The 26,797-nt window shown below is 40.6% G+C and overlaps 1 protein-coding gene across 3 annotated transcripts in view; it reads left to right on the plus strand.

Moving 5' to 3' along the window:
• The window catches only part of LOC109398743 (uncharacterized), a 175,869-nt gene that overhangs the window by 135,217 nt on the left and 13,855 nt on the right, over positions 1-26,797 (plus strand). For all 3 annotated transcript variants that reach the window (XM_062859131.1, XM_062859132.1, XM_029870501.2), the window contains 2 exons: positions 11,562-12,622; positions 24,753-26,706. In XM_062859131.1, the coding sequence (XP_062715115.1) occupies positions 11,868-12,622; positions 24,753-26,706 (2,709 nt within the window). In that variant the 5' untranslated portion in view covers positions 11,562-11,867. The remainder of the gene's footprint in view (positions 1-11,561; positions 12,623-24,752; positions 26,707-26,797) is intronic.

The following is a 26,797-nucleotide window of genomic DNA, read 5'->3' on the forward strand; positions in this document are numbered from 1 at the left end:
AAAAACCATTTTTCTGTGAGTCACTGGTAAAATCAAGTTATTGATTTTACTTAACTTGATTTTACCAGCGACTCTGTTAAACACTGTTTCGTTAGGACGCACTCATTTGATACTTAATGGGCTACTACTCGAAGCGGTGAGTCTACGCCGAATGAAGCCTCCACGCTGGTCTCGGTCCTGGGCCAATCGTTTTCCCTCACCCTTAACGTTTAGAGTCCTGCCTTCCGTGTTTTATTCGCTTCACTATTTCCATCTCTTTATATACTTGGTTCAACTCATAGTTCATGCGACGCTGCCAGGTGCCTCTAGTTTACCGTCGAGTATTGTTCGCAACACTTTATATTCGAAGACTCCAAAGGCTCTCCGATGAACTTCTCTCAAAGTCTACCTAAAGCGACCTAAAGAATCGGAGTATTTTCTCCTTGCGGGTAACATTATCGTCATCGCACGTCACTAGAACACCAAGATAAAAAAAATGTTTCGCAACATCAAACTTTTCAACACCTAGTACCGTTTCGTCACCTAGTACCGTCCAGTAAGTTCGAAAGAGCATCGCCCAGCTCCAGATCGTCAAAGGTTATCAACGATTACTAAATGCCTTTTGCAACTCGTACACTCGATTTTGATCCGTCGAGCGTCGCAGGAAACAGTCTAATCAGCTTCGCTGGAAAACCATGTTCGACCATAATCTGTCATTACTCGTTTCTCTTCACTGAATCGCAAGCCACTTTGAAATCAATAAACAGATGAGGGGTCTGCAAATTGTACTCCCGAAATTAATCAAGAATCTGCTACAGGGTGAACATCTATTTCATGGTTGATCGGCCGTCACGAAAACCCGTCTAATATTCGCCTCCTCAGTCGGCCTCAGTCTGTCAAACAGAATTACGACGAGAAGTGTTATTCCTCTGTAGTTGGTGCACTCCAGCCGATGCCCTTTTTTGTATAGTGAGCAAATGAGACTCTGCAACCAACTAGCAAGCATTTCTATCGCACCATGCTGGAGAAGCTCGATTAGGACTTCGTCCTTCCCAGCAGCTTTGTTGTTCTTCAATCCATCAATGGCTGTCTTGACCTCGTCTAGCATTGTAGGCTCCACAGCCTGACCGTCGTCGTTCATTCGAATTATGTATGTCGCTGTTCCATTCCCACCGTTCAACAGTATCTCGAAGAGCTCTCTCCTCTTGGGAGCCACCATTGTTCTATCTGTCTGAAAGTTTCCTTCAAGGTAGTCGTACATGACACGAGAAGGCGCTGGTTTTCTCCGCACGCCATTATCAGTTTCGTAAAACCTCCTTATATCATTCCGTTCCGTTTTTCTCATGCTCTCTTTTCTTTTCGAGGTGGATCCATTTTTCGACTACACTTACTTCCCAATACTCCCCGCTTTGCCAGATCCCCGGCACCAACATCCGACTTTTGTCAACATTCTTCTCGTTTGTTCTGATTGGTCACGCGACATTTTTTGTTAACCGAAAACCCTCTTTCCAGAGTAGCATTTCCATGACTGATGGTTAGAAGCTTTTGGACGAACAAGCTGAAATCTGTGCCTCGAAGTTCTTTCAGCTGCATATTCAAGTTTTGGCGCAGGCATAAGTTAACATTCGGGCCATCCATAGACATGTGAATCAGCTTTTCGATAAGCTTAGGTCTGGACGAAAAGCATTCCATTAGGCACTGAAAAATGTCCTGTGCTCTCGTTGAAGTAAGGAACACGGAGCCCAGATATCTGCTCGTGACAAGCTGCGTTTCTTGGCACCAAAAACGAATACCTACATCAAGCTGTTGACGCTGAGACACTTTATTGAGCGTCTCATCGGTGCCTTTTACAAAGTCCTTGTAATTCTCCATCATTTTCAACACATTTTCCGAAAAGTACGGTGGGTAATTCGCTAACTAATTATCGTCCGACCTAGCTCGAGCTTTGAAGCAATTTCACTGTCGGGGAATATCAAAGGGAACAAACTGACCTGCTCTCCGGATCCGCGGTATGAGTTAGGATTCATGACTGTTTGCAAAGCCCACAAATTTCAGCAGAACTAATTTTGTCGCTCAGCAGATATTTGTTCATCAGTACTTTTGAACCGGTAGTGGCAACATCATCCTTTTAAATCGTTGTGCTTGTACAAGGGATCATTCATGATTCTGAACTCAATGTGAGGTTTCCAGGAAAGATTGGAATCAAAGATAGCTCTAACATTCTTTACCTGTTCAATCACATTAATTTCAGAATCAAAGAGGTCAAACACCATTGCCATTATGGTTTCCACTTCATGTGAAAATTGATGTTTACTCGGATTTACCGAGAGGCCATATTGGTGACATTAACCCTAAACTACAACATGAAAAGCGCTTTTTATCAGGTCGAAAAGAATGCTGATGTACATACTAACCTACAATGTAAGGTAGTCGTAGGCCACAAGTAGGAATACAAAAAATATCAGGTTCATCCGGAGATATAATATCTACGCATCCGGGGAAATGAGTGTTGAATAATAATTCAACAGAGGAATTTTTTTATCTTTTTTTTATGTGTATTTTAACTTAAATGCTAATTCTACACTACACAACAGAGGGAATGAAATCGCCACTTGGCAAACGAAGTTCGTTCACTCGATTACCTTAAACTTCGCTCGTATTTTTTTTTCATCAAACTGATGTCTCGCAAACTGGAAACGGTTTTATTAGTCAAATTATTCAGGAGACCGGACAGCTTTCTTGTAGACCTTGCAAGCCGACCTTAAAGCTTCCGATCTAGCCTTACGACGCGACGTCTGTTTCGACGTCTGGGGAATATACGGGTTTGTACAAGTTTACAATAGAAAAAAATGCATCAAAAATAGTCAGGAATGTGACTATGTGACTAACACTTTTCTTAGTTGACAAATTTAGTGAACAAAGCATTGACGTGCAACCCTTCGACTACCGGATATAGGAACATTCCAGTTCAACAAAATTGCACTTACATAACCGCATCAATGCCACATTGCATAGAAGGCTGATCGCATTATCCACATCACAACTCACAACCGTATCTACTTAGGCCGCGAAGCAAACCATCCGTCTGTCGTCAGTCGGCATGATGAAACATTAACATTCATGTTGTTGTTAATGCTGTGCGGTTTGCGACAGAGATGGAGACCTTCTTATGTGAAGACCACTTTGCGGGAAGTACATCGAACCTGATCAATTTGACCGCTCTGCATATACAGTCACCACAGTAGCGACGGTAATGGCGCTGATCATAATGGCCATTATTACCTTACATAGATGATGATGATCATGATTATTATGATGATTATCGCGACGGAACGAAATCAATTTGATCTTTGCTGGTGCATCACCTCAAAGCTTGATTCGACCATCGATTATCACCGGCTGCCACTGCACTTCGTCGCGTTCATCACTGGTGCTGGAAGGACTTTCACCTTCACTTGCTCCATTATAGATAGATTGAGGCTCGGGAGTGTCGTTACGTATTGGCAGCGAAATTACCGATCACTTAAAGAAAATAAACATCCACGTTTAATCTGGAAGTGGGTATCGAAGAATCAGCATTATAAAAATAAAAAATGAAAAAAAAAAAACAAATATAATTAAAATAAATAAATAACGCAAGAAAAAAAAACTAAAACATCAATTCTAAAAAAATAAGCTCCACAAAAAAAACCAATACGGAAAGAGGAAGTACTAAACATTTTAAACTAAAAAAAAATATAAATTTTGCTAGCCATACATTATTTCTTGTTTTTTAACATTTGTTCTGATTTAGCGATACAATCTCAATAAGATAACTTTATGCCTACAGCCACATTTATTTTGCTAATTTCTTGTCAAGTTTTTTTGTGATCATTTTCAAGAACCTGTATGGTTTGCTACTTATCCCATGCTTTTGATGCATCGAACTATTTTACCTCTGTTTAATAAGATGCGTTCGGAAGTAACTGTCGCTTGCCAATCATGTCAAATGACGACCAGAGCAATTGTGTCTCATGGCTAAGTGACTGTCAATCACTATCACCTCACAATCGACGCCCAACTGCTGCTGCTATGGATTCTCAAGCTGATGATGAACCATTCGTACAGATCCAGCTAATTCATCCAATACCATCTGTTTACGATGCAATGGTCGCATTTTGATCAAATTGGAATTGCTTGGTGTAGGAATGTGTGATGCATTTACGGTTGTACCTTTCATCCAATTACATCCACAACAAACAAGGTGGAAGACATTTTGTCGCCAATTGCGTTTAGTTTTTGTATCCGGGCACCGGATCAGGGGCTGTTTGCTACAATGTTCGTTGATCTTTTTGCTAGCCTTGCATGGTAAAAGTACCTTTCATCATGGTCGTCAATTGATAGGACCGGGTCCGATTATGCAAAAAAAAAATGAAACTAACAGCCTCGGGATGGTAAAACGTAAAACGTGTCGATGGAGAAAGGGACGACAGTGTGCGCGAACTTGTTCCGATGATGACCAAGTGGAAACGCGGTGCAATCGATTAGTCCATAGCCGTTAGGTCGATTATAGGCTCTGATTTATGGAACATCCGCAATCCAAGCTGTGCATAACAACCTTACTTTAGGTTTTTCAGTGCAATTTTGAAAAGTGACAATCATGGTGAAAATGCTTAAGATTCATATTTAAATTTTAGTGTTATGATTGGTCACACTGCTAAAAAAGTAAGCAATCGAAATTATACAACAAATCAATAGACTGAACTTTCCTTAACTTAAATTAACCCTTTGGAGCCGAGGGGGTCAATATGACCCCGACAATGAAACCGAGCATAACAAACGTATTCGGCTTCAAATGGTTAACATAGGGGTTGTGTGCTAGTAGTAGACCCTGCGCCTATAGTGGACACCCTTCACAAAAACTCAAATATAAATGCCCAAATCAACTGTTTCCAGGCAACTTCCACCGGGGGAACATCAATTACATTGTTACACAGCAGTTCCTGTCAAACAAATAACCCAGTGGCCACAACAATCGGTTATTTTAACTATTTAATGAATGTAAACACACAAAAGGGTCCACTATAGTCCACTCAGGGAGGGTCCACTACAGGCACCGTCGGAAGCGTGACAGCTAACATGGACATCAAATGGGGGGTCCACTATAGGCGCCAAGATATTTGTAAATAACACTAGTTTACAGCATTTTTGAATTCGGTAAGCTGATGATGATTTTTGGTGTAGAATTATGCCCTGAGTTCGAAAACGCGAAAGAGAAAAAATACAGTAGAGCGGAAATTTTTTCGACTTTCCATACAAGGTTTTTGATTTGAAATCGATTTTTGTTCTATTTTTAAGCAAAGTCGCTCACTTCAAACATCTCATTCTCCGTAATCAATGCTCCGATTGAGCTGAAATTTTTACTGTAACTTCCCGAGCAGAGGGGAATATCAAATTAATAACTACGAAATTACAAAACCTGTTTTTATATCTCGTTTTGTTATTATTGCATTATCAAGACATTACGTTTCCATAACATGTTTTGTTGGACAATCTTATTTTGTTATGACCAAGCTATTGGTATACAGCCATTAAATAACATTTCAATATTACATTTTGTTGTGCAACAAGTTTGGTTATTATTGTATTATTGAGAGTGTACAAATACTTTATGCTGTTGCTATCAAAACTAAAACAAGTTTTGAAATAAATCCTACGTCATTCAACAACGTTATTTACAGTATTTCGCGAGTTATGCTTACGGTATCACATTTGATAAGAGGTGTGGTATATTACGTGACATGGAGATGCTGTAATGTGTACAAAACCAAGTCGCTGCTGGGCGCCGCGATGTTTGAAATTGACTGAGTTGTGGCTAAAAAGTTCCCGAAATATCAGCCACTGCCCAAGTGGCGCAGCACCCTACATACATCAAAACGAGAACATAGCAGACGATATTTAAGGTGGGGTTTGGAAGGGACGTTCCAGATTCCGTTTTTGACAAGAGAATTTCAATGATAAAAATGTCTCAAAGTTATTGAGTAAACTTGTTTGAACAAAGCTAATACAGAAAGCTGAATCCAAAATTGTAGATGGTTTTGAATAGAATTTTTCAGAAAGATTTTGTATTTTCACATGTTTTTCCTGTTATTCCAGAGGATGAAGTCGGATCTACCTATTTGTGGTAAACGATTACATGAATAATTGAAAATACGCCTATGAGGGAAGAGAGAAACCGAAGTTCGCAATGATTGTTCCGTCATTCTCACATGCTGGTCTAAATATGTATAGCATTCTCAGCCAACACGAAGTCATATATGATGTAGAAAAGGATGCTAATGTGGAGGCCATATGCGTACATGCTTTCATTTAACCACGGGTAAAGTGTACGCATATCGCCTCCACTTTAGCATCCTATTCAACAGCATGTGCGATTGTTTGATATCATAACTAATTTTGCTTTCGGAATATTATCAATAACTCTTTAATATCAATATTTGTTATTGAAATATTTCCCTAATTCACTGTTATTAAGTTGTTATTGACACTAACAAAACATGTTATTAAATTGATTTTCCAGGAACAAATTTTTGTTATGTGACTTGTTATTTTGCCGCTTATGACAGACAAGTTTATAACTCAATATGTTATGTTAATAACATAAAAATAACTAATTCCATTATGCAGTTATTTTGCCAAAATAACGCATTTTGTTATGCTGTTGTTATTCTCTTCTGCTCGGGATTGCCTACATATGATATGTTAAATAAACGTCGAGAAAGAATTTTTAAGTTGGTTTTTTCTTATTGAAAAAAATGCATTTCTTCAAAATTTTTTGGGAATTTTGCTAAAATTTAAGAAGATCGTCCCTAAAAATCGCCAATATCTTGAATTTCATCAATCTGACGCAAAACCTGTATTGAGATGATCGAATGGTATTGTATTCAGCTTTTAATTTATGGAAAAAGATTAAAAATTGGTTGAACAAAACGCAATATATTTGAATTTTAGTAAATTACATATTTTGAAAAGTTGCAAAACTCGATATTGAGCTAAAATTCAAAACCTGTTCTACTTAAAAATTTTTGAAGGTCGGTTTCGAAATCAGCACTAAATTGTGCTTCAAAAATTTTGGTCGTTGACAGAAGTTCACGACTTTCGTTTTATTTTGTAAACTTGTGTAATCCTATGATGAACCTCGGTGGTGTCCATTATAGGCAACATCGATGCGTACATATTTTCAAATGCGTATTTCTCTGGAATAATTTATTAATGTTGTATGTTTGGTGGTCTTCACATCAAGAGGGGACGTGAAACTTGTTAAAAAATTCCACTTTGGAACAATCCACTGCCTTAACATAGCTAAAAAGCCGCAGAAGTAAATTTCGATGGCTTAGGGGGTCCACTACTAGTACCCAAACCCTAGGTAACCCGATACTTTATGAGCTAAGTAGCTTGTTACAGGTTGCTCTTTAGCTTTTCAAGCAGCTTTATTCATTTATTCAGTAGTTTTGACGCTTGAAAGTTCATACATATAAGGTAGTCGAATTTAGAAGGAAGAAGAATTGTGCTGCTGTAGATTCTTGATAAGGCTAAGTCGCTACCGTATAAGTCTGCATGCCTGGCCACCAACAAACAATTTAGAAAAGCCAAGTCAGATTTCACCCGTTGTGCACTTCACACACCCGATGGCGTAGTTATACTTTCGTATCACTGATATCTCGGTCGACATGTCTTCTAAAAGGATTTCTACAGGGATACTCTATAAAAGTAACTATTTTAATCAGTGGGCTTTACGGCGTCAGCCGTTTAGGCGTATCGTAAGCCACGGAGTGTGGGTTCGATTCCCACTAAAGTCGAAGAAAATTTTACGTCATTCTTCAATGGGACATTGATGAAGATGGAGTGTGTCTCTTTTAATTCCTCCATAATGTCTGTAGGATTACTCCAGATATTCCTTCCAGCATTCCTTCTGGAATTTCTTCTGGTATTACCTCATGTTTTTCGGAATTCCTCTCGGGATCCTTCGAGGATTCATCCCGATATTCTCCGGGTTTCCGCCAAGGATTGTTTTTCGAAGTTGCTCAAGGGATTCCTTTTAGAAATTTCTTCCCCGATTCTTCCTTGGACTGGTCAAAGATTGTTGCCACGATTCTTCATGGAATTCCTCCTAGGATCGTAGTGGGAGTGGCGAAACTTCTTCAGGGACTCATCCTTGAAGTTTTCAAGACATTCCTTCCAGAATCCTCTCCGGAATTTCCCCTGGGATTCCTCCATGGTTTTATCCCGAGGTTGCTGCAATGATTCTTCCCGGTGTTTCTGTAAGGACTCATCCTTGGAATTTCACTGAAATTCTTCCTGGGATTTATGTAGAGATTCTTCCAGGAATTTCTCAAGGACGTTTACAATGGTTCTTACAGGGATTACTGTAGATTCAACCCGAGATTCCTCAATGCACAGTGGTTTAGGACAAAGTTTTTATTTTCTTTTCTTTTTTTTTATCTGCATTAACGAGATTTTTAGCCCTAGGCTAGTTCATCTCGGGAGGACAAAGTTGTTTCTAATGGCGTAGGACATTACCCCGAATGCCATTACCACGAATGACCCATTACCCCGAATGATTTACCCGCAAGCCTATCTAAAGACCCGCTCTGGGTAATTTACGGTGCTCCAAGTGGTTGACCATATTTTCAACAAAGATTTGCCTCCTTTGCGCAAATGTCATTCTTTTCAGTTTTGTCGCTGCTATTGACCAATGCAGTCGCATGCAAAATCGCTCCCGGACCTTTTTCGTCTTCTGCCTCATTGTATGGTAGTTGTTCGCACGCGCGCATCGCATTGTTTGTCGGTCGTTCACTTTTCCTCGCTCGGTCGGTGGTGCACATTTGTGTCGCAGTTTTAGCAGTAAATTGAAATGAGCGAAATGATGAATACTGTTCAGTTTCGATTCCCGCCGGGTAGTTCAAGACCCTCTTGGACTGAAATAGGGAATTTTCTGAAACGGTTAGATTCGGATTTGCTTTCAATGGAAGCAGCTTATAAGACCGTACGTGATCGTTCGCTCTTCATTAAGTTTGTTTCCCCGGAATGCGGAGCCACGAGCATTCTTGTGGCAAGTCGGTTGAAGTTCGGATGTTACCCGCGGGTGCCGATATGCGGTACGTCCGCGTATTTGGCCTGCCGCCGGAAATAAGCGATGAAAGTTTAGCCACGATACTACAAGATTTTGGCAAAATAGAACGTGTAGTCAGGGAAAAGTTTCCTGTGGAATAAGGTCTTGTTTATCTTTCCACTGGTGTGCGAGATATCCACATGGATATAAAGAAGAACATCCCTCCGTCAATTGATGTTCTCGGTTGAAAAAGAAACGTGTTCTACGATGGCCTTAGAGACACTTGTTTCTTATGCCACGCGCTTGGACATCGGAGAGATTGGTGTCCTCAGAAGAAAACGCGGAATGTAGAGAACAAGAAAAAATGAAATACAGCTTCGAATGCCGGAGTTGTGGCTGGTATCGAGATAGAACCGGTGGTTCTGGAGGGGAAATCATAGAAGCCCTGGAGAAAAGTTTCGACCAACCGACGGAGGCGACTGGTTCGGGCCAGGCACCCGCTGGCTGCGAACAAATGCAACATACGGATAGGAACATACAACAAAAGAAAAGCGTGCCGACACTAGAAGAAGTGGGTCAAGCGATTCTGGAAGCTTTAGGAGGTCCTCAGGCGAAGCAGCGACGAGCTCAATATGCGGCTTCAGGATCGGGCTCAAGCTCTGGCTCCGGCTCTGGAAGGGCCGCGAGAAAAAAATGTGCACGACAAATTTTTATTAAAAAATTGTATTTTTTTTTCCTAAACATTTTTTGTTCAGACTCTCGGCTCTGTTTTTATTAAACAGTTGAGCCAAATAAATAAACAAATTAGAAGAAAAAAAAAATGTTATTCTTTCTGGCCTTAAGATACTGATGATTTTATACAAAAAATTGCAATTTTCAGCTATTTATGCTTGATTTACAGAAATAACACCTCTCTAATTTTTTGATATGTTTTATAACAATATTTCTTCTTTTAAATGCTGGAAAAGTCTTTGTGCACGAAATGACGCGTTTTCGAATGCTCTATAGTGATTCTTGGGCGGCTTTGATGGGAAACGGAAACTGAAAAGGATTCAGCCAGAAAATCGGGTTTTCTTGGACCACCCTAAGCTGATTCAAAAAAATATCTCTAGATCGGTCATTTTCAAAGCAACACAATACATGCTCAAAATTGATAGATCTACCACTTTGCTCAAGAATCTACATATATGGATATTTTTGTAAATAAAAAAAGTTTATTTTTCATGCACATTGGAAAGAGGGTCTTATTATTAGGAACAACTTTGTAAAAGACCATGTTTGTCTAAAAAATCATTTGAAAGTGCTGAATGCATCTTTCCTCGTAAATATGGGTTCAGACCCACTGTGCAATGAATTCTTACCGGGAATGCTTCAATGCTGTTAATCCGGGTTTCCCCTCTTCCAGGAACGCCTCCCGGAATTGTTTTTCGAATGTTTTCCAGAAACTCCTTCCGAAATTCTCTTAGGGATCCCCTTCACGGATTGTTTTTCAAAATTCCTTTAGAAATTTCTTCTGGGATCCCTCTAGATCTTTCTCCAGGGATTTCTACACCTCCAATATTGCAAACGACGCCTCCGAAGAAGAAATGAAACAAATGATAAAGACAATCTCTGTGTGGGTGGAGCGGACCTGGTGTGATTGTTAGAACGTTTGACTATCACGCCGAGGACCTGGGATCAAATCCCACTCCCGACAAACTCGCAAAATGTGTGTTCTTCCTTCGGAAGGAAAGGAAAGTATGGGTCCCGAGATGAGCTAGCCTAGGGCTAAAAATCTCGTTAATACAGATAAAAAAAAATATTTCGAAATCCTGCTGATCTGCTAGGACTAATTCAAGGTAATTCAGAAACCATCGATCATCAAGATCAGGTATATTCCAGGTAATAATAATTACCGTAGAATCCATCCTTTTCTTCTTCTTCTTCTTTGCGTAAAGTCCCCATTGAAACAAAGCCATTTCTCAGCTTATAGTTTTCTACGAGTACCTCCACAGTTATTAACTGACAGTTTCCTCTGCCAGTGACCATTTCACATGTGTAACGAAAAGTTCGTGGACCGACCGGGAATCGAACTCGTTACTTCCAACATGGTTATGCTAGATATCCAGTACTCACGCTTTTACAACTATCCATATTAGGATCTAGAAACGTTGAGTCCATACTGATTGCGAATAATGTATCCGTCAATCTATAAATATTTATTTATTTGCTTTAATCGATTGACAAAGACATTTGATATCTCCCATCATGAATTTTTACGACAGAATCAGGGTTCAACAAAACCGTTAAAATCTATTCCATATCTTTTCAGTGTAGACGACCATTATGCATGCTCTATTTAAATCATTAATGTCAATTACCATCATAGATGCACAAGCTTGTGCACAAGTATTACTTATCAGATCTCTCGATATACATAACTCACAATTGACCCGTGCTAACTTATGCATTTATCTAATCTCGATTCTCCCTTCAATTTCTCCCATTGCAGAAATGCCCGATCGTGACTCGAAATGAGAGTAACAACTTCCATGGGTGTCAATCATAGAGGCAACAGCAGCTCCGAAAGCAATTGACCGATCCACCAGCGTCGGACGATGTGATACAGAAAGCATCCCAAAGCCGAAGAAATGAACGAAAGAGGCACCGACTGCCAGTACCGAACACCTCCATTGAAATAGCTCCAAATAGCCCAGTGGCCAGTATTTCTCTTCACCCAGCAAAACACTTCTTTCTCTTCTTACGAAGCTATCCCATCTACTGGGATCTATCCCTCATAGGGACTCAACATCAAACCATGCGACGAAATGTGCAAACAGGCGTGGCCACCCTTCGGTTAGGACCCTGTCGAAGTGGCAGCAACAGTCGAAAACGGACGTTAGCTTCAACTTTGGTTGGCTTCCTGGCCTTTGGGTTGCTCCTTGTGGTCACGCCTCCCAGGGTCCAGGGTGGTCTCATTGTCAAACGAGAAGCGGAGGATCCAACCACCGTTGCACCTTCAGTCGCCGAATCTGAACTTTCCACTCCGGTGCCTACCACTCGGACCGTCGACTTCGAAACCGATAAAGCGTCCACGCCTCGGGTTATAGAATATGGATATGATAACGAAAAGGATGCATCTTCAGAGCAAGCCACGGTGGCCGAGCTGAGACAGGTGGTGGAAACGACGGATCCAACCGAGATAGCACCCGCTTCGATTACGGTGGCACCATCGGTGGCCGCCCCAAAAGCACCTCCCACCCGACCAGATGCCCCAACGACCGTGGTAGCTCCCACCAGGGATGCTTCGGCGTCACCTTCTTCCACCGAGTCCGGTGAGCAGAAGATGGCTCGCCTCCGGTTGGAGCACCAGGAAGATACTGCGACGGAAACTCCGGTGGAACAAGTCGAAAAACACAGTGCCGAAGCGACGACAGAGATACCGGCAAGTGAGACCACGACCATCGTCAGTATCGTCGATGATGATGATGAGGAATCCGAACTCTCCGATATTCGACCGGTCGTAGAGGACCAACGAGATGATGTCGAGATGCCACGGTTCGATCTCAATCGGTGAGTTTGTTTCCAATAAAAATTGGATTGAGTGTTATTTTTAGTATCTACTTACATGAATTGTATAATGGATAAACAGCTCCACGCGTTAAATTAGATCATTATGTACGCGTACCACGGGTTCATTTAAATATTACGTAACGCAAAATTTTCAAATTTTAAGCCCCCTCCCTCCCCCACGTAACAACTTTTGTATGGAAAATTTTGAAATTTTGTATGAAGCGTAACGCAGCGCTGGACCCCCTCCCTCCCCCCTTAGTGTTACGTAATATTTGAACGAACCCCAATGGCGTAGCCACGGAGGGGTTAGGGTTTAACAAACCCACAACAACACCCCCCCCCCCTCCCCCGGCCAAAATTTGTGAAACAATTTTTCACCATAAAACCTTTTTTTTCTGATTTTTTTTTTGGCCGCGCCACTATTTTGACACTCATCATTGAACATTGCTGTTAACGAAATGTGAGTGTCAACTAATAAAAAAAAGTTACAATTGATCATCAAAAACCCCTCCCAGTGTAAATTTCTGGCTACGCCACTGATGTACCATCATACAGGGTGACTTGCAACATTCGACATCTTATTATATCTATCACTAAAATTATCACCACAGCCAAGCAGACGTAACACTCTAATAATTCCCATCGTACATCGATTGAACGGTCAATTTCAAAATTTGATAGTTGGAAAACTGACCATCCATGGCGCTCGCATCGTTTTTGTTCGAGCTTGACGTTTACCCACTACCGCCACCTAGTTGATGGTTGGCCAAACCAGACTTTTAACATGGGCGATGGTCCGTGACTATGATTTGAATAGAAAAATGTTCGAAGTGTTACGTCTGTTTGTCTGTGTTATCACTAAAATATAGAAAAAATTTTTTTTGGTTAAATTGTGAAAATACAGCTTAACCCTCGAGTGATCGCGCTGTTGTATTGTACAACACGTTGAAAATCCTCGCTTTTTGTACTCAACATTAGCGTGGTGCTGGCAGTGATGGTCTATAACGCGACTAACGGAAGGTTCACCTTCGTCGTGCATTAGGGTCATTATGAATCATTTGTGTGCTTCGTGGCCGAGTGGTTAGCGGCGTCAGTCGTTTGGGTGTCTCGTAAGCCACGGAGTGTGGGTTCGATTCCCGCTCCAGTCGGGGAAAGCTATATTCGTCAAACGGAAAACTATCCACTGGGCCACTGGGTGTTATATGTGTTGTCCGTTGTCTAATGTTAGTAATGTTCAGTCTATGCGGCCTCTGGTCGAAGACGGTGTAATTGTCTTTCTATATAAAACGCGATTTCAAGCATTATTATCTCTTTTGTTTATTATCTAATCGTTAAGAAACTTCTTGACTTCGTATTCTGGACTACTTAGATGGGTATGTACTGTGTTCGGCAAAGTTGCTCCGAAGATAAGGTGCTTTCGAATAGAAAACAATTTAGTTCGAGAATTACTCACTGCGTGGCGATAGTGTTCTTATAAGTTTCAAGTTTAGTCTAAAAGTCGTATATCTCGTGTTCTAGACCACTTAAAAGGCTGCTGTCTTCGGCAAAGTTGCTCCGAAGACTAAGAGCTTTCGCAAAGGAAACAATTTAGTTCGAGAATCACTCACTGCGTGGCGCTAGTGTACTTGGGAACTTCCAGTTTAGTTGAGCTTTTGCATGAAAAATAATTTAGTACGAGAATCACTCACTGCGGGGCGCTAGTGTTCTTATTAGCATCAAGTTTAGTCTAAAAGTCGTACAGGATGCGGCAGGAAAAAATGCGAAAAGTTCAAGACACTATTACACGCTAAATATAGGATATATATGTGTATTTTTTCATTACAGTGTATCAGTCAATGTCTATATTCTAGTACTGAAAAATAAAAATGAACATATTTGATGTTTAACATGTGATAATGTAGGCCTAATAAGCGGATATCAATAAACTGCGCGCCCAATGGTCATTAAACAAAATGACTATAACAGTAACAAAATTAGCTCAAATTCGATGAACAACCAGACCACACTGATCCAGAGCCATGTAGTTTCACATACAAGATGAAATAAGTACATATATTTGATGATATTGTAGAGAAAATCAAAAAAAAAAATTTTATAAGATGCGAAATTTAGCGACCTGTGCGATTTTCTGCGGTTTGAAAATTCTGGTTGTCTTCATCTTCAGGCGCCGCCCTGTAAAGGTTAGTGACCAAAATGGGAAATTTTTTAATTAACTTTTCAGAAAACTAGCCTATTATAGATCATGGAACGTTGAAACATAGATTGGTTAATGCCAAATGGACGAAAATGAGGTTTGAAGTTGAAAAACACTTTCGCATTTTTTCCTGCCGCATACTGTATATCTCTTGTTCTGGACCACTTAGTAGGATACTGTCTTCGGCACAGTTGCTCCGAAGACTAAGAGCTTTCGCATAAGAAACAATTTAGTTCGAGAATCACTCACTGCGTTGCGCTAGTGTACTTGGGAGCTTCCAGTTAAGTCTAAACGTCGTATATCTCGCATTCCGGACAATTTCCAAGGATACTGTCTTCGGCAAAGTTACTTAAAAGACTAAGAACATCCACATAGCAAACCATTTAGTTCGAGAATCACTCACTGCGTGGCGCTAGTGTTCTTCTCAAGTAACAATTTTGATTTTATAGAAGTTTTTTAGCGATTGAAAAACAATAACCATAGCTCCTTTATGCCTCCATAAGTCAACAATCTGGCTAGTTGGCCCAGTCTTATTATGATCTACAGGACTTCTTATACAAACCGACTTAGGAGTTCGGGTTGTATCATAGTTTTATCGTATCCCCGATACAACCTTTATTGGTTTTATTCTGACTTGTCAAATATTTGTTTTGATTATTTTTCACTATCAATGTTCGATCGTCAGAATAAATTATACTTGGTTGTTTATCCAGCCATGAATTGGAAAGATGCCGATCTGGAATTAAGATTTGATTTCCTATTTAATACATGTTAGGAGACATGCCACGGGAAATTTGTGATAAATGTGACTGTGATAATGACAAAAAAAAAGTGCGCCACACAAACTGTGCATTAATTGGAAGTTGAATGCATTTAAGGTGAAACATCAAGAAATCCCATTGCAATTTTGCATACAAACTTTAAAGGCACAAATCTGACGAACGAAGCATCGAATCAAGCCGCACTTGTTTATCCTGGCTTTGCTCACTTTCAAAAAGAGGCAGCTTTTCCAAATCGAGAGCATTTGTTTACGAAGTTTCAAGATTGGTGCTCTTGAAAACGTGAGTAGGGGACCAAGTCGGCCATTGTGGCAGCCATGTTTGTATTCTCTGAAGTTTCTCCTTAATTTACTCGGTAGAATTGGGTGTGAAAAAAGTTTTTCAACATAGCAGAGTTTCAAAAACATTATGTAATTTTTCTGAAAATAATATGGCGGAAACGTGTTGAATCGTTAAGTTTGATCTTAAGCTGTACGTGAAATCATAAAATTGAGTGATGATTTTTCTGTATTTACATAAATTATCCCGGCTAAGCGACATGTTTTTCTGATAAAACTATCTGTCCCTAATGATTTCTCCAATAGGGCTAACCCTCCCAAGGTGGCCATAACTGAGGTCATGATAGAACTAACGGTTTTATCACAGCATTTATTGCTCTATGTTACGGCCACGAAATTGTTTGTTGGTTTTAAGCATTGCCTCACAGTTTTGTATATTTATTTACAAAAAAAATCACTCCGACAATAATCGCAAATACAAGTTTTATTGAAATGGTATATACTAAGTGGTAAAACCAATTCATGACTACTTGCAAGTCTTTAACCCTTCAGCGCGCGCGCTGTTGTAAAAAGTACAACACTACCAAAAAACCTCGCTTTTCGTATACAGCGTGAGCGCGGTGCAGTTTCGGTTGCTTGATGGCGCGCGTCCTGGAAGGTTAACTGAAGTTCTTTATAGCAGAAGTTATATGATAGTTTTATGGAATGCCAAAGGTGCAAAGTAAAAAACTACCACATAAAACTAATATAGAACAACCAGCTTTTTCACATGCTCGTATAAAACCAGGATAAAACATGAATATGAATAAATCTTCTAGGCATGCTGATTGTTATTTGGGTTGGGAGCTAAAAGTTTGGATTACACGTTCGCAACGAAAACAATTTAGTTCGAGAAACACTTAAAGCCTGTATCCGCAATAATCGGGACACAGAAGTACGGCAGTAACTCTGTACTGAATCGATAAAAATTGGCCAAAAATTAACTGAGAACTCTTCAATGTTTGTTTATTATTTGTGCAAAATTTCATAAAAATCGATGCATTACTTTTAACTGTGGATGAGAATCAAACTGACGTGGTTTTTAAGATTTTGTACAAACATGACCAATTTTCATTCGCATAATAAGTGGTTCTTTTCCGCTACAATTCAAAGTTCTGTAAGGATAATCATGAAATTTTGTAAGCAGTTATGATACTTATAGAGACACTTTCTTGTAAAATTTCATCAACTTTTATCAATTGGATTGAAAGTTACTGCTGTTGATAGAGGTTAGTGTTAGTGAACATGTTTCGCGTTTTTCATGTGCGATGTTTGGCCATTCATAACTTTTGAATGTATCTTCCAATTTTCATGGAATTTGCACAGAAGGTGGTTGATTATGTGTGTATTACGCCTGCAAATTTTGATGATTATTGGTATAGTACTTTCAACAATATAATCGAAACAATAAGGGGTGCTGACTAGCTGTTGTCTGAGGGGCTAAAATCACGGTCAGCCCCTTTATATGTTTCGAACATAAAATTGTTGATAATGCATCGATTTTTTTGAAATTTTGTCCATGCAAGAAACGTAGATTGAGAGGTTTATGTTCAAAATTTCAGCTATTTCCTTTATCAAATTCAAAAGTTACAGCGCTGACAATCTAAACCAGGGGCTGTACAAAATTCAATTGCACGCGTTCTACTGTTTCATTGCTACAACAAAAAGTACTGCACCCATTCACATGAAATTTTGCAGGTGAAATGAACACATCTTAAGCTATAGGCAGGCCAAATTTGAGCAATTTTAATTGATCTATTGCAGAGTTACAGCTATATTTCTGTGTCCCGATTATTGCGGATACAGGCTTTACTGCGTGGCGCTAGTGTTCTTGGGAGCTTCCAGCTTAGTCTAAACGTCGTATATCTCGTGTTCTGGACAACTTAGAAAGATAATGTCTTCGGCAAAGTTGCTCTGATGACTAAGAGCTTCCGCATAGAAAACAATTTAGTTCAAGAATCACTCACTGCGTGACGCTAGTGTACTTGGGGGGAGCTTCCAGTTTGGTCTAAACGTCGTATATCTCGCGTTCTAGACCACATTGAAGGGTACTGTCTTTGGCAAAGTTGCTCCGAAGACTAAGAGCTTTCGCATAGAAAACCAATTTAGTTCGCGAATCACTCACTCACTGCGGGGCGCTAGTGTTCTTGGGAGCTACCAGTTTAGAGTAAACGTCGCATATCTCGCGTTCTGAACCACATACAAGGATACTGTCTTCGGCAAAGTTCCTCAGAATACTAAGAGCTTTCGCATAGAAAATATTTTAGTTCGAGAATCACTTACTACGTGGAACTAGTGTTCTTAGGAGCTTTTAGTTTAGTTTAGTCTAATCGTCGTAAATCTCGCATTCTGGATCACTCAGAAGAAATCTGACTTCGACAAAGTTGCTCGGAAGAATAAAAGTTTTCTTGTAGAAAGCAATTTAATTCTAAATTTATTCACGTATCGCTAGCGCTGTAGTGAGCTCAGTGTCAAGGTGTCGTATATCTCACGATCTGGAAAGCTTAGAAAGATAGTATTTTTAGCAAAGCTACCAAGAAGGATGTTCAGTTTAACCTAAGTGTAAAATATCTCACGTTCTGAACCACTTCGAAGAATACTCTATTTAGCACAGTTTCTCATTAGAGTAAGACGGCCCAGATACAAAATTGTGTAAGTGACCATTTTGTCGATTTTGAACTGAACATATCAAAAAATTCTTCAGATTTCCAACTTTTAGGAACTTTTTTGAGATAATTTTTCCGATGATTAGAAAGATTACAATAAATCGGAGGAAATTGGGTCGATTTTGAAACTCCATATGTTTTGAATGGAGTGAAACATTGGTGAAAAACTTTAATCCTCATTTACTCATAAGTAAACCCCCTCAATTCAGTTTGAAACTTGCCCACTTCGTGGCGCTAGAGATCTAAGCACCTTCCTAGATAGTCTAAGCGTCACTTAAGGCGAAACTGGAAGCATTTTCTCATTTTTTCGGTTTTTGATTTTTTATTAAATAACGAAGCAATATTTTCAAAATCGGTTTTCGTGCACATGTAGAGTATGGATCAAGGTATCTTCTGAATTTTTTTGAGGTGGAAAATGTTTTCCATTTTTGCAGAAACCATTTTTTTGTGAAATTTTGTTCAAAAATGGTTTCTGCAAAAACGAAAAACATTTTCCACTACGAAAAAAAATCAGAAGATACCTTGATCCATACTCTACATGTGCACGAAAACCGATTTTGAAAATATTGCTTCGTTATTTAATGAAAAATCAAAAACCAAAAAGTGAGGAAATGCTTCCAGTTTCGCCTTAAGAGGATACCGTTTCGGCAAGGTTGCTAAAACGGCAGAAAACTTTCTTCAAGAAAACAAATAAGTGCAAGATTTGCTCCCTATATTGCTTTTGAATTGTAAAGAGCTACGAGTTTGTTCTGAGTCTCGTATATCTCATGTTCAAAGCCATTTCAAAGATTACTTGATGATGATTAACCTGGGCTTGTTAGGGGAATATCTGTAAATAAAAAGAAAATCGCGTTAAATATTGTTCCTTTGAATTCCACTAAGAATTTGCATCCTTTGACAGATACGTATTTCGACCTCAACTGTAAGGTCACTTGTTTCAGGAGATTTGATCAATATAATAAAAGTTTTTGAATTTTCATAGGAGATTTTCTTTTTTCTTGTAACTCCTATAGAAATTGATGATAATTGAATTTTATTGGCTTTTCTCGGTGAACTTAATACTACTCAAAGAAGGAGGGAGTAACGAAAGTAATGAAAGAAACGGTGGATAGAATCGCAAGTGTGCAACGAGAGAAATTGAATAGAAGTTGAAATTTAACAGAGGGCCATAATTGAACAACACAATCACAACGACGACCCCTTTGCCTAACGTCCTGGTTTTGAACGGCTAGGTACTAGTAGTTTGATGATGACTACTAGCCCACTGGCCTGGTCTTTTGAAATTATTCAGCAATTTTTTGAGATCTTCTCCGGTAATCACCTTGATTTTTGGAAATTCCTTAGGTAATTCCTTCGAGATTTTCTCCGGACACTCCATTAAAATGTTTTTTAATTCGTAAGAGAATATCTAATAAAACTTCCAAAGTAATAACAGACGGAATTCTGTAAGGAATTACCAAAGGAGTTTCCATAGGAATTATCGGAGAAATTTTCAAAAATTGCCTGAGAAATTTACGAACGAATTGACTAAGGAATGTTCAAAGTAGGGGTCTCCAGTTAGCCTAGTGTCAAGGCTTAGGATCGCCATTCCGGCGACAGCGGGTTCGATTCTTGTTCCGGTCGGGAACATTTTCTCGACTCCCTGGGCATAGTGTATCATTGTCCTTGCCAAAACTGTCAGGTAAATTTCCAATCCCTTCGGTGAAACTCCCAAAGAAATTTATGAAGAAAATCCCGTAAGAGTTGCCTGATAAATTTGCAAAGCAATTGCACATATCGTCTTCACAGCCAGAGACTGTACAGACTGAACATAACATACACTAGACAACGGATAACATGTAAGCAGTTGCCCAATGAAGTATTTTCCGTACGACGAATTTTTTCCTCCGACTGGAGTGGGAATCGAACTCACTACTCGCATAAATGGCTGACGCTACTAACCGCACGGTCACGAAGCCCACGGTAATGCAGTAGGTATTTTCAAAAATAATAACCCAAATCAATTTTCCATTACGCATCACTGCTGAGAAATTTCCAAAAGAGTTATCCGACAAAGTTCCAAAGAAATTGCCGAATTAGTTTAAAAAAATGCAAAAAAAAAACTAAAAAATAGCCTTAAAGGAAATTTTGTTTCAAATCCAATAAAAATTGGAATTCCCCAAAGAAATTTTGCGAATCAATTTCCAAAGGATATGCCCAATGAAATAACCACTCAATTCCAGTAGTAATTGGCATAGATGTTTCCAGAAGAATGTTGAAGAAATTCCCGAAGTATTGACCATACGATTTATCAAACGAGTGCAACCGCCCCAATCTCGAGCGATTGTAAAAAAAATTAAAAAATGTACTTTTCGGATGTGATATTTTGTGGAAAAGCTAAATGAATCCTTAAAATAGGTTATTTATTAGTTCTTATACTTAGCTGCGTTTTCCATGTCAGATTTTCAGGAGCTTAATGATTACTCTTCCTGTTTTCTTCTTTTTTTTCACACACAAAAAACAAACTTCCTAGTCTAATGCTATGTCTTCACCGAGGTCTTCACTATACACTTCAATATCACTTTCTAAGAACTCCCTAAATAACTTCCCTAAGCTCTGTAACGACTCAACATCTTAATAACAACTCTTGAAAAAAATTCTAAGCACTTCCTAGATCAAGGGTCCGGCAGCGGTTTTTATATCCTGAGATTTCAACCTACACATCAACTCTCATTACAATACATATGCACTACACTTTTCAATCATCCCCACTCTGGAATCAGAAAAGAATCCTGGAGTTCCTGAGCTGGAAAGAGATGTGCATATATCCTTCTTTCATTTGTGCTGTTTCCCCATATGATGTCTTTTTGAATCAAAGAGATTCATTTGACCAATCATATTCATCATATTTCCCCTTTTGGTTGATTACATGAACTCAAACGGTTCATTTGACCAATCGCATTCCAAAATTTTCCCCCCGAACTTGCATGCGTTTCAGCCCCTGCGCCTAGAAAAAATCTTGAGCTCGGGATAAACTTTTATTTTTCATGGCGAGTTAAAAACAAATATTCAAATCTAATGAAACTTCGATTCTATTGGAACCCAACCCGTTTCTACACACCAAAAGTATATTTTCAATCCGATAGTTTTTCTCTTCCTTAAAAACTAAACATCATTCCATATCCCTTGTGTTCCCATAAAAATCGAACCCATCATTTTATAATTTGAAGGCAAACCATCCTCATGAAGTCCGACCCTAAAGGGGCCTTTTCTATTTTTCAATCCGACCACGTCCGTGATAATTATCCATGACAAAAAAAAAGTTTTCGTTCAGCATCGGGATAATTCGGGTCCCTAAAAACAATGGTGGGGAGAGATCGAGTCAGCATCGGAATATTTATCCGTGACGAATGGAAGGGAGAGATCGGATCCACGATCGGTCTTGATCGGGATACGGGTCCTACAGAATATCCCTAAAGAGTGGTGGGGAGAGTTCGGTTCAACTTCGGACTTTTTATCCGTGACGAATGAAAGAGAGAGATCGGATCCATATTCGTTAAACTTCGGAATATTTATCCGTGATGAATGGAAGGGAGAGATCGGGTTCATATTCGTTCAACTTCGGAATATTTATCCGTGATGAATGGAAGGGAGAGATCGGGTTCATATTCGTTCAACTTCGGAATATTTATCCGTGATAAATGGAAGGGAGAGATCGGATCCACGATCGGTCTTGATCGGGATACGGGTCCTACAGAATATCCCTAAAGAGTGGTGGGGAGAGATCGGTTCACCTTCGGAATATTTATCCGAAATATGGTATACTCCCCACCATAGTCCATATTTGCAACCCCTACCCATAAATAAAATTTTCACACACTATCAATATAAAGTGGTGGGGTAAGATCTAATTCGTGATGAAAATGAAGTTTCCCAATTGATTGATTCGTACTCAAATATATGAAGAAAATGTCTCGTACTCAAATTCGTTCGAGAACCCCTGTAGTACGAATACTCATAATCACAGTTGGATCGATTGTTCCTTACCCCAGGTTCTCGCCTTGAACGAGTGGCTAAATCTATGCCTTAAATGAATCAGTAGATGGATTCCTGTCTTTATCCATCGATACATAGGCCACGTTCCGTAAGAGGTAATCTGTTCTAAATGGAAGAACAAAAAGAAAACCCAAGATGGACTGTCGCTTGCAACACGCATTGCGTTTTGATCGCGCGTCCGATCGATATTTCTCCAAACATAAACAACTCTCAGCTAAACGCCATACTATCGGTGGTCGTTCTAGAGGAAGAGTGTTTATAAATATTGTCGCATATGGTGTATGCAAAGTTTTTCTCCCCTTGAACTTGAAAAGTATTCAAAGTCAGGGCTATATGTGGCTTGTTATGCTCGCAGTGGCGAGTGGATCTAGGCCAAATCGATTCAATTCTAATTGATTGGTCCAAAGTAAATTTGGACACTCAAAAACACTCAACTACTGCTTTTAATCAAATATGCCAACTTGTAACAAACTGCCTTTTTACAATGGGCAGTTTGTTGCACGAGTGGTAAAAAAAAAAAACAAAAGGAAGTTGCTGACGGAATTTTCAAAGTATTTCATATAAGAAATTTCTACAGAAGTTCACAAAGCCATTACCGAAGCATTTGCTGCAAGTTTCCATGATTTGCCTAAAACATTTCTCATAAAAATTTCCATGGAAATCCAAAGTTCCTAAATAAAAGTCTTGAAAACCTTCACCAGAGGCATTGCGAGCTCAATTTTCGATACAATATACGGCTGGCGCTTACGATGACGATAACCCGGAAACTGTGACCATTCAAATCCGTCTCAATATCTTTTGAACGTGAACTGTCTTTTACTTATCGGTGGAAACTGCAACCGAAGCGAAAATCGATCGCAATGCACACAGGTAACGCACCACTTTCTCAAGACATCATGGTCGATCGTCCATCGCTATTTCGGACTTTTCCCGACTTCGAAGCGCCATCATGCGGCGGCAAATAATGAGATCAACATGTTCACACAGGTAACAAAAAAAAAACGTTTCAACGGAGAACTACGATGATGGCAGTAATGCTGTAATGAGGTGATGATGGGGAAGCAAACGCGATTGATTGCGCGTGTTGCACGTGAATAAATATGGCGCGGCGGCGCAGAATTGACATGATTTCGCGTTTGCGTTTTCAACTGATATCCGTCGGCTAGCCATGTATTGGAAAATAAAAAGAAATGATGGAAAGGTCAATTAGAAATTTTACCACCTGTTGTCGATGATTGGGCTACGAAAATGAAAGTATTTTCGATATCGAATTTAGAGTGCCATGAGATGAGTGCCATAGGTCAAAGATGAAAGTTGAGGATTTTCCAAAAAGAAAGTGACCTAGTACTGCTCAGGCACACAAAACAGTGGTTTCACTTGAAACACATTGCGATTAAAAGCATCGTCTCGAAAGCGTAATCACCCCAGGTAGAACATAAGGTATTTCGCAAACTGCTAAGTAGATTGCAGTAGTGAGTGAGCGATGCGACCTTGAGCGTAAGATTTGCTAACTATTGCCGTTAAAAGGAAAGTTGAGAAATTAGTAGAATGATACGTCTCTGTTTGTCTGTGCCAAAAGTATACTGGAGCTTTTTTGTTACCTACTGGTGAGACTAAGGCCTCCATTCGATTTGGTCCATTGCTGTGCGTCTCCAGTTCCGTACTCTGTGAAGGTTCCGCGAATCGTCCTCCACTTGACCGACCCACCTAGCTCGCTGCGCATCACGTCTTCTTGTACCGGTCGGATGACTCTCGAGCACCAGTTTAATCGGGTTGCTATCCGACATCCTGATGACGTGACCCGCCCACCGTAGCCTCCTGATTTTCGCAGTGTGGACGATGGTTGATTCTCTCAGCAGCTGAAGCAGCTCGTGGTTCATTCGCCCTCTCCAAGTCCCGTCTTCCATAGTTACGTAGTCCACCGTAGATGGTACGTAACACCTTCCGTTCGAAAACTCCAAGTGTGCGTTGGTCCTCTGCATGTAGAGTAATATCCTGCTTACCCATTAGTTGACGAATAGGAAAGACCAGGATGCAGCAACTTCGACCGCATGTTGAACCTATTTCATTGAACACGACTATTAACTTTTACAAAGGCAATAGACTCAACCTAATCACAATATTCATCTCCTATTTCAGGTACACCTCCCCGTCCAACTTTTCACGAGGAGGCATATCGCTAGAAGAGGCTCGAATTGAGCGGGAGCAATTTTTCGCTGACAAATCCGCGCCAACTACGGAATCGCCTAACTTTTGGGAAACAACTACTACGCTAGACTCCCTAGCGGACAGTGAAGAAAGCTCAGCACAGTCGGCAAATGAATCTAACGAAGTGGTCGTTGTGCCGGAAGCACTGGTCGAACGAAATCATACCATCGAAAGCAACAGAAGCGTGTCGGTGGAGAAGTTGGAGATCGAGAACACTGACTACGAACTGGTGTCCAACGAGGTTCGTGGTCAGAATCAGACTGTGCCAACGACGAAAGCGAAGAAGGGCAAGTTCTTGGATCAGTTCGGCGCAACCGAGGATAACGATATCAATGGCGCAGCATGGGCGTTAGCTAGTATGAGAATTGTAGATCGGTCATCTAGCAAAGCGGGAACGGTGAGTGCGGAGAGTGTGGATGTTATTCGCGACGAAAATGAGAATTCCGTTGCTAACAATACGCTGAAACAGCTGATGGACTGGGCTATGATCATGCAGGATGCAGACTTTGCAAACAGCTCGTTTGTTAAACCGACAATTTCGGAGCCTGAAATTGAGTTGAAAAATGAACTGAAGGATCGGCGGAAGTACGCAAATAAGACTCCATCCGTTTTGGATGCTCTGAGTGAAGAGAACAGGATAACTTCCGTTGTAACGGAAATAACTCCGGATATACTCGAAGAGACGACAACTGCTATGCCCAATGCAAAGTTGATAGCAGAAACAACCTCTACCACTGAAGCGGCCGACGATGATCTGGAAGATTTTAAATTTGAAGACCGAAGCAAGATTCCTATTGAGGCAACCAAACGGACTGAGTTGACCAACTTTATTCAAGAGACAACTACCGCTTTCAATGTCAAAACTGAGCAGGTTGTAACCACTGTGCGACCAACTCGTGGTTATGAAGTCAATGAAAACAATGATGAAAGCGACAGTTTTGCTCTCCCTGGAAGAACTACTACTACTGTTAGATATGAACTTAGCACTACAACTGAGGACATGCCGGTGACCACTTATTCGCCTGCATCTCCAATCATTAAAAAGACTGAAGCCACAACGGAAGCAATTCCGCTAACCACATTTGAATCGATGCGTCCAACTCGAAGACCCATAGCAATCACCACCACCCAAGAACCGATCACAACCAATTCTGCCCGAACTATCGAAGAAACCACCCCTCAGTTGACCACCACAATGACCACATCCACTAGCACTTTGCTTCCACCTACGAGGGAAGTACTCGCAAACTCTCTACCACGAAATTCAGATGAACAGACTTCGTCAGAAGTTGACCCTAACGCTATCAACCAAACCAATGAAGAGCTCTCATCCATGACCACCACTACCACCGCAGTACCCACTACGCTATCCGTCCGAAAATCAACCGAACCTCTCTTGACCCAGCAGTCCACCATTCAGCCTACCCTGGTTGAATTCCGTCCAACTGCCGGTACCACCGACAAGGTCGACCTATCCACCGAATCCGCCGAAGAGCCGACCAACTCCAACCAGCCGGTTCTCATCGACGACAAGAACGTCTACAACACCGTATCAGAAACCACTCCACCACCGATTCCACAACCGGAACCATCGGCCTCGCCGGAACTGGAACCCGCCGGCACCACTCGCCGATCGTCGCTCGACCGCCAAATGACAACCACCACCACCGAACTGTCCGAGGAGGAATCCGTCACCGAAGAGGACTACGTCGAACTGAACAACAACAACAGCGGTTCGTCCCGGTCCCCACTTGACCAGGATCAGACGTCCCCATCGCAGACACCACCTCAGCAGGACGAAGAGGAGGAAGGCAGCGGCGTGGTCGTAGCCGTCGTGGCCAGCCTGGTCAGCGTGATCGTGGTGTTGCTGTTGGTTGCGGCGTTTGTGAGTATACGGATGCGGGAGTGCGGCACGGTTGTTTCGTACAAAACGGACTGGGACCTATAACATAACTACTAGTTGAGAGTGACGAGTG

The sequence above is a fragment of the Aedes albopictus genome, chromosome 3 (genome assembly GCF_035046485.1).
Source record: "Aedes albopictus strain Foshan chromosome 3, AalbF5, whole genome shotgun sequence".
NCBI classification, from domain to species: domain Eukaryota; kingdom Metazoa; phylum Arthropoda; class Insecta; order Diptera; family Culicidae; genus Aedes; species Aedes albopictus.